The 11,845-nt window shown below is 35.6% G+C and overlaps 3 protein-coding genes across 4 annotated transcripts; 1 reads left to right on the top strand and 2 right to left on the bottom strand.

Annotated features, from left to right (window-relative positions):
* The first annotated feature begins 315 nt into the window (after positions 1 to 315).
* LOC132049678 (protein SODIUM POTASSIUM ROOT DEFECTIVE 2) lies at positions 316 to 3,812 on the top strand. 2 transcript variants are annotated; one of them, XM_059440575.1, is made up of 5 exons: positions 316 to 713; positions 1,259 to 1,691; positions 2,474 to 2,563; positions 2,672 to 2,747; positions 3,501 to 3,812. In XM_059440575.1, exons 1-5 carry the CDS (start codon positions 574 to 576, stop codon positions 3,752 to 3,754), a joined length of 993 nt encoding a protein of 330 aa, XP_059296558.1. In that variant the 5' UTR covers positions 316 to 573; the 3' UTR covers positions 3,755 to 3,812. The 2 variants fall into 2 exon arrangements, with proteins under 2 accessions (XP_059296558.1, XP_059296559.1); XM_059440576.1 differs by lacking the exon at positions 2,474 to 2,563 and having other exon boundaries at positions 338 to 713.
* Positions 3,813 to 6,389: 2,577 nt separating this feature from the next.
* On the bottom strand, positions 6,390 to 7,869 carry LOC132048682 (protein SLOW GREEN 1, chloroplastic-like). The gene is made up of 2 exons (XM_059439380.1): positions 7,863 to 7,869; positions 6,390 to 7,081 (listed from the first exon to the last, which is right to left on the bottom strand). Exons 1-2 carry the CDS (start codon positions 7,867 to 7,869, stop codon positions 6,390 to 6,392), a joined length of 699 nt encoding a protein of 232 aa, XP_059295363.1.
* Positions 7,870 to 9,301: 1,432 nt separating this feature from the next.
* LOC132049677 (UDP-glycosyltransferase 73C4-like) lies at positions 9,302 to 10,924 on the bottom strand. Its single transcript, XM_059440573.1, has one exon. It carries the CDS (start codon positions 10,850 to 10,852, stop codon positions 9,389 to 9,391), a length of 1,464 nt encoding a protein of 487 aa, XP_059296556.1. The 5' UTR covers positions 10,853 to 10,924; the 3' UTR covers positions 9,302 to 9,388.
* Positions 10,925 to 11,845: the final 921 nt, after the last annotated feature.

The following is an 11,845-nucleotide window of genomic DNA, read 5'->3' as shown; positions in this document are numbered from 1 at the left end:
TTGTTTTTATTACATAGGGGTAGAAGAAGGGGAAATGGGGGAGGAGATTACAACGTGGGGATTCGAAATCTCACCAAGAAGGTGAAAGTTCAGGTAGCCAACCAACTGAGCTACTAGATCCCTACAATGGATATGTGTGGGATCCTCCAAAAATAGGAAAATTTGGAAGACTGACACGAGTATAATAACATTTTTAAAGAATCTAAGCATAACATATGTTAAAAGTGTTGCACCAGTAACTAAATTAGAGTACAATATTGGAGTGAATTGAGAAGATGAAAATAATTCATCTCCAGGCTGTATCATAAGTTAGCACAGCTTGTGAACTTAATTAATACAGGTAAACAGTATTAACATATCAGTTCCAAATAATTCAATCAACTCTTCTTATTCCCTTTTCTCTCTTAACACTTTCAATCATAAAGCAGAGTTCCTTCACTCTTTCTACTTTCACAAAAGCTTTTATTTTATTTTTGCAGATTCTCTAAACCATTGGGCCTTCAAACTTCACTACTACTACTTCCCATTATTGTTATACTTCATTTCTGCCCCTCAACTTATTTTCTTGAAAAAATGAAAGATATGTTCTGTGCATCCCAAGCTGCAACAGCAATATGTCTTAGTATGGAAGAATTAGGCTCTTCATCTTCAGCTTCCTCTTCGACTATCCAACTCGGCGGTGGCAGCATTTCAGGCAGCCGCGCAATCGACAGGTACTATTAGAATTAATTCATTTCTTGAAACTAGTTGATAATTTTCCATTTCACTAATCGTTTCGACATGAATTGGTTGATATTTGAAAAAAACAGTATTGGAAGTTAAGTTGAAAAAGGTGTATCAGGATGTTGAAGTTGTGTTTATATTTAGACATGAAAACATAATTGAAGTTTGTAAGTGAAAACTTGAAAAACTTCTAAAACCGGTTTTCTAAACTTCAAATTCTATATTTCGATCTTGAAATTGAAATAATGGGCCAGTTTAAACAAATACTTACTTGATATAATCTCCAGATATTATTTCAATCCTTTGAAACTAAATATATGGACAAACAGCTAAATATCTCTTAATTTTTCAAGAAGTCTTCTAAGAACTTGTACTTACTTCATAAGTTAAAGACTAGAATTGCTTTATGAATAGTATTAATAGATGTGTTTAGTAGTTGTAAACATAGTATTAATAGATGTGTTTAGTAGTTGTAAACATACAATTAGTAGCCAATACAACGTGAGTATTCTCTCAAAATATATTTTTCTTTCAGGTACAACCCCATAATAAGAGATTCGCGAAGAACGGGTCCTAAATCCGCCTCTGCACCTTGCTCTGCTCACTCACCAATATCTCCAAAACCACAGAACAAGAACAGAAAATCAACTTCCAAAGAAACCAAGAGAAAGGGCGGCTCAAGAAAACCGTTGATACCTAAGGTTGATGAGAAGAGGAAGAGCAGTGTTGAGGCAAATGAGAATATTAATAATGGTGTTATGAAGACAAGAAGCTGGAGCTGTAGAAATCCTGGTGAATTTATAACTCCACCAGGTTCATCTAGGTACCTTTTGAGTGAGAAAAATGTGTTGGATGCTTTATCAGATTTTGACCCTGTTCTCAAATTAAGTAATCCTAGCTCTGTGGAAGATGTGAAGATAGAGACTGATGAATCTTGTCCACCAAAGCCACCACCATCTTCTAATCAGGTTTCTTAATTCTTCCTCTTCCTCTTCTCCTTTTTTTTTTCTTTTTTTTTTCGATAACTGTGGTGTACAGACCAGCTCGCTCGCCTCTCAACTAATTCTACGAGCTACCTGTTACATCCCAGATATCAGGTTGCTGTCAACCAAGACTCAGACATATAAGGAAAAATCACCTAGTAATTTTGCCTCTGTTAAAATCTGAACATGAAATCTGATGATTTTCAACTATTCATTAACCATTAAACCATACCCTTGAGTGCAATTATTTCTCTTCTCCTTTCTTCAAATCATAGTCCATAGAGTTTATGAATCTTGGAAGCTTCTTTGGGCCTCCAAGTTTTTCATGCACTAAGAGCTCCAATAGTGGTACAAACTTTTGTTACTTTTTTCTACTTTGTTCATATTTGTGAAAATAATATGGCACTTAGTCAAACTAGTAGTCTGACCATTTCATTTTATATAGCATGGTGGTATTTGATTGAACACGAAATTTACGAAAGTAAGAAAGATTTTTGTGCATGCCACAAGTGTTCTAAGAACTTTTTGTCTTAAACAAGCCATGACATTTTTATGACATTAGGAAGAAGTCATTAAGGGTAAATATGAAATTTAAAGTCAAAGTTTCAAAATATAAAACAACAATTCGTTCTATTTTAAACGGACTAAAGAAGAAAGAATGTCATATTTGGTGGAAAAGAGAGAGTAAACATAGATTAGTACCGATATTTTATGAAATTGCAAAATCTCTCAACTCTAATTTAACAGTATTTTAATTTCTTTTTCAGAAAGATACAGAAAACATTCTTCTTGTTCAAGTGTTCTATAACATAGTGAAGAAAAGATACTTTACAGCTTGGAGTTTTAGACATCATAGTGTGAGGAAACTTTTTGTATGTTTTGAATCATAAAGTAGGAGGATTAGTTGTAGAAAGTGGTCCAAAGGGACAATATGTGACAGACAGAGTAATGAATATTTGTTGCAGGTGGTTGTTCTTAGAGTTTCACTTCACTGCAGAGGATGTGAAAGGAAGATGAGGAAACACATCTCCAGAATGCAAGGTCTGTGTGCCTCTCCACTTTCTCATTACAATTTTTCTTCTTTGTGGTTATGTTGGAGGACCATTGCCCCTTTGACTTTTTCTCAATGCCTTCTTTCTTTCAGTAAAACTTATTTTGTGACCTATAGTTTACGGGTTGAAGCCCTAGAATTAGCTTGCGCTGATGCTTGCGTCACGGTAGGTTGTCTTTATTACATCCCATAGGGTGTGACTGTTCCCGGACCTTGCATGAATGCGGAATGTTTCGTAAATTGGATTGCTTCTTTTAACTTATATGCATAGAAAGTGTAAAAAGGAATTTACATGATCAAATCACTTATGAGGTAGTTATAGGTAAATCTAAACATACAATAATTCGATAAAAATGATAACTTACCTACTATTACAGGGTAAAATCATTGATGGTTTGCCTGAGGCTTAGTTAACCAGTAGTGTTTATATCATGTAAAATCTTGTTTGAGACAGGTGAAAAGTAACAAAATTCCCCTGCTGATGACTTAGTTGCATAATTATATGAGCGTGTTGAAGTTGATTTCAAATTGATGAGAAACAAGTGTATTTTAACATATTATAGCAAAATCAGTTACCATTTCTTTTTTTTTTTTGGTAAAAAATCGTGTCACCAATTTATGCTAATATAGAGAATTTCTTTTTATTACCTTATGAACGACCTAATTATGTTAATATCTTTTATACTGTTGGCGTATAAGTTAAACTCATTGATTAATTGTAATTTTTTGATTGGCATGAGCAGGTGTGAAATCTTTCAACATAGATTTTGCTGCTAAGAAGGTGACAGTTACTGGGGATGTGACACCATTAGGGGTTCTTGCAAGCATTTCCAAGGTGAAAAATGCACAGCTTTGGACACCAACACTTGCATCTTCTGTCCCTTCAGCCAAAGTTAGTTTGAATAATTCTGAGTTGAAGAATAATGACAAGCAGCTGGCACTGTCTCATGAAAAGATAGAAAATGTTTCTCCAAGTACAACAATTCAACTAATGTAAATTAAATTATTGTGGTTTTGACTTTAGAGAAATGAATTTTTAGTCTGGGATTGGATTATCTTTTCCTGATGGATTTTACTCTCTGGTGCTAGTGATTTTTTCAATTTTCTTGGAGAAGTTTTGCCACCTATTTCCTTTGGCATTGGCATTTGGAAGATAGCCCTTATTTCCCCAAAATATTTAGTTTGAAATTCAAGGACCTTCAAACTAGAGAAGGCTACGAGCTAACTTATGGGCGCGGATTCTACTCCATTTAAGTTATCTGGGTCTAAGTTAATATTTTGAGACAAATACATCAAGCTACTGACTTCGGCCTAATCCGCAGCCCATATTCTAGCTCCGTCCTGCTTCTCACATACCCAATTTCATGTAAAAAATGACGAGTGCTGAACTCGTTAATTTTTTTCCCCACGTACCCAACCCTATGTACACTCCTAGTCTGAAATAAGTTAAAAAATATAATAATGTTTAATGTTAAAAACCTTAAAGTTTCAATTCATGAAATTTAAATCTTAATTCCACCTATGACCGTGTCTGAGTGTCTTCCATTCATTTTGTGGAACAAACATTTGAACAGATAGATTTTTGTTTCGTAAATGCGTTATTGTTCCATAATTTTCTTTCTGCAAGTAAGGCTGAAAGAATTTATCCTCAGATGCTAGGAAAGGAGAAGGAATCTGGTAATAATTTTACCAGATTCCCAATTATTGCTTGATAAGATTTACCAGCAATTACCTAATAAATAGCCTGATTTTGTAAAATATTTTCTTACTATCAGTGCATAGAACTTAAATTCTGATACTTTGCTATTCATCTTGGTACACATAAAGTTGTATCTAGTAAGATCTTTTGCAGTTTTGCTTATATGAAACCCAACATCTGTATGATTGTAAATGAGTCTACCTCAACATATGTGGCTCCATGGCAACTGGATCTAGCAGAACTCATAAACCCAAAAAAAAAAAAAATCCACCTTTTTAGGTACAATATGTGAGTATAATGTGAAGACTAGGCAACTGTTAGTTAGAAATATGTAGAAAGATTTAAACTATAGTCTGTATATTGAAAATTTTACAAAGAATAAAGGGTATTATCATGTGACACGAATCAAGAGAATTTCCAATTCATTGAGCAAACTAGCTTTATAAGGATTACATAAAGTAAGAATTTCCTTTGTAATACCCTTTATACCAAGTTGGACTCAATTGTGACGTACACAAAGTTCATGATGTCACATAACCGGCCTCAAACCAAAACTATTACTTGGAAAAATACAAGACGACAACCTTAAATCTCAGCCTACACTTATGAAGCAGTATGTCACCGAGTAGTGGTCTTATCACGAAGTCAAACTGACAAATAGAAGACTAGGACAGATCTGCAGCTGGTACCAACGTTTACCATTTGATGATTGAGCTACAATTAAACAGCAGCACTATCAATTAACAATACAAACACACTAAACCATAAGAGCAATAGAATTTCTAGTGGGCTATTCGAAGAAAAATCCATGCAGAAGAAGATCAACATAAAATCTAGTAATGAACTTCTAACATATTTTCCAAAGATATGTTGCTCGGATCCTTATAAAACATTGCCAGATGTGTGTCGGATTCTCCAAAAGTTATTCATTCTTGGAGGATCCAACAGAGGTGTGGCAGCATTTTTGGGTGATCCGACCAACAGGGTTCCAAATACTAGATGAAGTAACTACATGGAACATGAAATGTCTTATCATGATGCACAATTTTTTTTGGATGAAATCCTGATGCTCAAATTATGTTTACTAACCTCGTAATCCTGCAAATCTCCAACAGAATTGTAAGTTATAACAGGATCTAGTCAGGACCTCCCAACCTGGCAACCTTCCCCCAAAGCCCAAATGCACCCTCGAAATAATGAAAATAAAGATGAAAACAGCACAACTAATGAACCTTGCTCGTGCTATTTTCTTTCTCTAAAGACAGACTCTTGAGTTCATTTTGGAAAACAACAAGGCATATATAGGTTTCATCGGTTTGAGTTTAATTAAATATATTAATCTAACAAACTCAGTTTTCCCTCTTAGCTCTTGTATTGCAAATGCAGCATGGCATGAATAACATAACTCAAGTGAGCACCAAATGTTAGATTTGTTTAAAACTACGGCTCCTCGTTCAATTCTTTCGAATTCATCGGATCCTTTTAAGCGTTCGAGAATCCCCCCATGTAATGCTTGTGTCTTCACTCTTCAGCATCAGCTCACAACATATATGACGCAGAGCATATTGTGCGGGGGAATGATCACTTAGGAAAAAGATAATATCACAAAGTATCTTTTTGTTATGTATTCTTGATTGAATTCATGTACTTCATCATGTCATTCAAAATACCATCTGAAAGTTAAATAACTTGTAGCTCCATTCCACTAAATTACAAGACTTTTCATTCTGCATCTGCATTCCAACCTAATTGCTACAACTCTATATAAAAAAAACCTACCTTCCCAAACCATGGATAAGAAATACATCTAAACATTTGTTGATAAGCATAATATAAACAAACTACAAATATAAAAATGCAACTCAGTTTCTACTATACCTCAATCATAGAATCTCAACATCCTACGCCTTTGTGCAAAAACCTTTGTTGCTAATCAAGTCGACATCATAAACTCAAATTTAGCATTAGGATGCTCTTTCGGTACCAATCCTCGATACTTCTCAAAATACTTCTCAGCCTCGTCGTTCTTCTTCAACGCCGTATATATCATGCCTTGACACAAGTAAGGCCTATAATCCCCCGGCTCCTCATCCACTAATTCGCGATAAACCTTCAACGCTTCATCATATTTTTCTCCAATAACCCATATTTGTGCAAGCAAAAGCTTTAAATCCCTCAACTCACTCTCTTTATTCTCATTATTCTTACACATTTTAATTCCTTCCACAACCATTTTCTCTATTTCTTTCATTTCATTCATTTCCTCATCTTCCATAGCTGCCACAACGAGTCCTCGATAAGCCTCGATATAATAAGGATCCTTTAATATAATGTCTCTAAAACCTAATTTAGCTAATTCAAGCTCCCCATTATGAACATATAAATGGGATTTCAAGAAATGCCATTCGGTCTCGTTTGGCTCGAGCTCTATCAACTTGTTTATTATGCTAAGGGCAGCTGGTAATTCTCTATTCTTAATACGATTTTCCAGTAAATTTCTCAAGATTAATACATCATCGGGGTTAGAAACAATCTCCTCTTCGAGGGCTTTTTCGGTATTTTCCTCTACTGTGGGTGGTGGAGAAAGAGGAGTAGAAATAGCTTGTTTTGGGTTGAAGTAAAACCCTGTGAAAAAAAGGGTAGTTGCGGTAATGGTGGAGATTAATGTGGGTTTAAGAAAAGAAAGTGGGATTAATGATTTAAAGGGTTTAGAATTAGGGGTTTTAGAGGAGGAGGCTTTGATGGATAGTGGTAATGGGGTTTTGAAGGAAAAGGAATTGAGGGGTTGTTGAGTTAATAGAGGAAAATTTTGATGGAATGAAGGAATGAATTGGTTATGGAAGTTGATTGGTTTTGCAGAAACAAGAAGAGGGTTTAAGGTGTTCATGGTGAGTGCTCTTAAACCCTGATGATAATGGAGGTAATTCTAGATTCTTGGCAAAGTGGGTAAAGCACTAACAGAATTCAGACTTCAAAAGGCATAGTTTTGGGCTCAACACCGTCCTTGGATAGATTTTGGGCTTTTCCTTCAAGCCTGTCTAGGAACTACTCTAATTGGTTCTTTTTTTTTGCGCGGATTATGTCCTTCTTTTGGGTGTCTTTAATTTTTATCCCTCAAATTGGTGGTCTTTAATTTTTATCCTTCACCTAATACTTTAAGGTTTTGGGTTCGAACCCTAGTTAAAAAAAAAAAAAATTTCGCAAGACAGAGGTTTGGATTTGCAAGGCAGAATTTTGCCTTCAAAAGTCTACCTTAAGGCAGAATTTTCAAGTCGCTTTTGCTGCATTTTGAATTTATGTTTTCTAAATGCTTGATGTATGTAAAATTGCGAGCAGTGATGGCTGTGCATGATGACGTAAATGGGTCGATTGAAAAATCAATTAGTGGCATGGATGAGTTGCGAACATTCCATGCTGAGAATATGCAAAACAACATGAAAGTCATTTAGGCAGAATTTTACTTTGTGCAAAATTAGATAGAGTTTTGAGGGCAAAATTCTGCCTGAATCATGCAAAACTCAGCCTTGCAATTTTTATTTTTTTTTATAATTTTTGACTGAGCGGGAGTTCGAACCGAAAACCAAGGGGTTCTAACGAAGGACAAAAAATAAAGACCACCAATTTAATGGGCAAAAATTAAAGACCACCCCAAAATAAGGGCATTCCTCCGAATTGCCCTAATTGGTTTGCATAAAAATGAATGGATGTATTTGGTAAAAAAATCACAGGGCAGCCTGTTTTGATATCATTATTTACTTGTATTCGCCTTTTAGAAATTATGCACGTATAACCATTTTGGCATCTGAAGTTAGGTTCGATAAAAACCAAATTTCAGGTAATATGTCTGAAGTTAAATAAGTGAAGTTCATGCATTTATGCCTGAAGCTCAGGGGAAAATATCAAAGTTCAATCATTTTTGCCTGTCAGCCATTTTTGTTTGAACTAAATTAGTCATAAGTGCATGAACTTTGAACAAAAATGACTGAAGTAAGGCAAAATGGCTAAACATCAACCATATAAAACTTCAAACACCTTATATCCAACCTTGTTGCTCATAATATGCTAGGTAGAATCTACTGGAAGTGCATAACCTGCTTTAATAAAACATTAAGTATTTATAGATAATTTAAGTTAATTAATTGCAGAGGCAGCCCAAATCATAAAAGAAAACAAATAACAAAAGATCTTCTCCCATCGAAATATCTAGCCGTGTTGATACTTGCCACTAATTCCCATATGGTATTGTTACGTATACTGAGTCCAAGTAAAAATCAAACTTCTCTTCAAGATGAAAATAAAGTCAATTACCATAATAAATCATGATCAGTTAAGAGCTAAACATTTCCATGTAAGTCAGACACACTGGTACAAATCCTAACAAATTAGGACTTCCTTATAATAACTATGACATTGAACCTCATAACCTAGTTCTATATACGTTCCTTCTATGACACACACTAGCTGATAAGAACTTTTCCATAGATATAAGAAAATTTATGTACTAGTGCAGTTGATACTACACGAATCACGTATGGAGTATTCCCATGCATGAAGCAATAAGATGACTTTTCTACCTCAGCTAAGTTTGAGAAATACGGAAGGTATTATGTTCCACGAGAGTCATTTTTCTTCATTATTTTTCCCTGGAGGATATATTAGAAAATGATCTTTTACACTAAAAAAGCAAGATCAACTTCCAACATGAGGGGAAGTGGAAAAGTTACATAAGGTTAAAAAAAGCTCAAGATCATTTTACCGTTGATGACCGAATTTTATCAGTACCAATATCAAAAAATTACTCTTCATCACATCAAAGTAAAGGCACATTGAAGTAACTGAACTTTATCCAATATAACGTTACTGTTCAGACTTGATTTAACTATAAGGTATACATAGCACTATCTCCTAAATCAACCTTTTCTTAGATGGATTTCAAATATTTGCTTGCTCTGTGACATCTTGAATCAGTTGAGTCAAGTTGAAGTGAGAGGAACCCCCTTCCTCCATAGCCCTCATTGCCATGTCTCCTAGTTCTTTAGCTCTTTTCCTTCTCATTTCAGCTTCCATTTCTTCACCCATTACTTCTTCAATGACCATCTTAATGTTATCTTTGCTCACTTGTGCTCCCAATTTTTCTTCCTCCCCAAACATCACTGGAATCTCCATGCCGGCCCTCACTCCTGTCTTTAGTACATTCACTATTAGCCTCTCATTGCAGAACTGCTCAGCAAACATTGGCCAAGTAATCATCGGCACGCCAGCTGATATACCTTCCAGACTCGAGTTCCATCCACAGTGTGTCAAGAATCCCCTTACTGAAGGATGAGATAATATCAGTACTTGTGGGGCCCAACCGTGGATTAAAAGTCCTTGTCCTTCAACTCTTTCCTCAAAATTTTCTTCCACCAGCCAATTTTGGAATTCTTCTGACATGTGCCTAACTACCCAAATGAAGGGTCGTTTTGACGATTCTAACCCGAGCCCCAGCTCTATCATTTGAGACGTCGAAAGGCGCGATAGGCTCCCGAGACAGACAAAGAGTACAGAGTCTTGTTCCCAAGTGTCTAGCCATTTTAGGCACTTGTGTTCATCAATTGAAGCCTTGTTCCCTCTTTCAAATTTGTCTTGTTTCTCTTTGTTGCATAGTGAAACAGGGCCAATGGTCCAAATTTTCTTGCCTTTCGCATTCTTCAATCCCTTGACATATTCTTGTTCCAACTCCTCAAAGCTATTCACCACTATCCCATAAGCTTCTTCTTCTGCTTTCTTCAGTTGATCCATAAATTCTTTCCAATCTGAATTTCTTGGCTTAACCATATCTCCAAGCTGAGCTTTGTTTAGTTCAATCTTGTCAAACAATCCAGGCACTTGAAAGTACTCTGTATCAGACTCTATTTTCTCCAACTCCTTCCAATCTCTCAAATTTTCTAAGCACAATAAAGAGAAGCAACACATCCCATGAAAAACAATCCTAGGGATGTTAAATTTTTGTGCAACATTAGTTGTCCATGGGAAACACATATCAGATATTATGCAACTTGGTGAAGGTTTCAATTCTTGCAAAATTTCTTCCACTTGGGGTTGAAGCCTTTTCGTTGCATCGAAGAATTTCAACCCAAAATCCATGGACGGAAGCATGTCAAAATTTTCACACCCTTCAGGTAGTCCAGCCTCTAAGCTCGGAAAATAGAGGTGAGCTACCTGAATTTTTAGTCCCGACTCTATAGCACGAGCGATAACTGTGTTGAATCTAGTGGAATTTAAGTGTGTGGTAAGGATTGTGATTTTAACTCCGCGCTGTGCCAATAGACGTGCAATGTCAATCATAGGGATGGTGTGGCCTTGTGCCATGAAAGGAAACAGCACAAAATGTGGTTGCACTGTGGGAACACCCATTGTTAAAAGATATTAGTCGAAAGATTAGAGAATATTTATGTTATATTTCAGGTGGTTAGACTATGGTTTCAACATTGCTTAATTTATAGTACATGTTGTTCGAAGCCAAAGCCTTCATTATAAACTGATGATGTAAGAGCAAACATAAGCATTTTTAGCTTTATCTCATGGTACTATGTGGTTGGCATTGTCAAATTGGATATCTGAGGATGATGTTTACCCGTCAATCACAAGGCGTGGGATGTTCCAGCATTTTATAACGACTTCTAATTCTTGCAATGAACCAGCTTATAGAGATATTGCAGCATTTTTGTAGAGCATTTTTGTTGGAAAAAACACAAGATAAGATTAAATATACAAGATTGTATAGTTCAGAAGAATACAAATAGTCACATTTCTGGGGCTGGTATCATTCTTATAACAAACATCTTTCTAGCAGCGAAGTTCGTTATTTGCACATTTTAATAAGTTTATGGGTTTTGAATTTCAGGACATGAGTGGATTTCTTAGACACAAATATACGGTTTGAGACAAAGTTATTAAATTCTGCCGAACCATAACTTTAATGATAGCGCGGTCCCTCGTCATTGGAGGATGGTGATAAAATCAGATGGTCATGAAAGTTCCACATGAAGTAATAGGAATGATTGAGAAATCTGCTTTCCAGAGTGGTCATGACTTCTCTCCTTTCTGAGAGTTCAAAGCCAATTTCTCAGCTTGAATGTTTTATGTCCACTTCTAACTCCTTGCGTAAGAGCCTAAGCTAAGATATTTGTGGTTATCTGGGAATTGAGGTAATTCGTTTTTGTTGTGACTTAGGGGTGTAAATGACTGATTTGGTTCGATTGTTATCAAAATCAATCAAAATCGAACCAAACCAACTGAGTATATCGGTTTGGTCGGTTAGATTTTGTAGGATTTTTCTAGTCACATGAATACTATTTCAATCTTATTTTGTTGGAGTTACAGATAAAGTTTTGATAAATCAATATA

Source organism: Lycium ferocissimum, chromosome 3 (assembly GCF_029784015.1).
Source record: "Lycium ferocissimum isolate CSIRO_LF1 chromosome 3, AGI_CSIRO_Lferr_CH_V1, whole genome shotgun sequence".
NCBI lineage: Eukaryota > Viridiplantae > Streptophyta > Magnoliopsida > Solanales > Solanaceae > Lycium > Lycium ferocissimum.
The sequence above is the reverse complement of the archived record's forward strand: the minus strand, read 5'-3'. Positions and strand labels throughout refer to the sequence as shown.

Coding starts and splice junctions, on each gene's coding strand:
- LOC132049677 (XM_059440573.1), bottom strand. CDS start 10,852: ATGGGTGTTCCCACAGTGCAACCACATTTTGTGCTGTTTCCTTTCATG.
- LOC132049678 (XM_059440575.1), top strand. CDS start 574: ATGAAAGATATGTTCTGTGCATCCCAAGCTGCAACAGCAATATGTCTT. Junction 714..1,258: donor GGCAGCCGCGCAATCGACAG/GTACTATTAGAA, acceptor TTTTTCTTTCAG/GTACAACCCCATAATAAGAG. Junction 2,564..2,671: donor GGAGTTTTAGACATCATAGT/GTGAGGAAACTT, acceptor TATTTGTTGCAG/GTGGTTGTTCTTAGAGTTTC.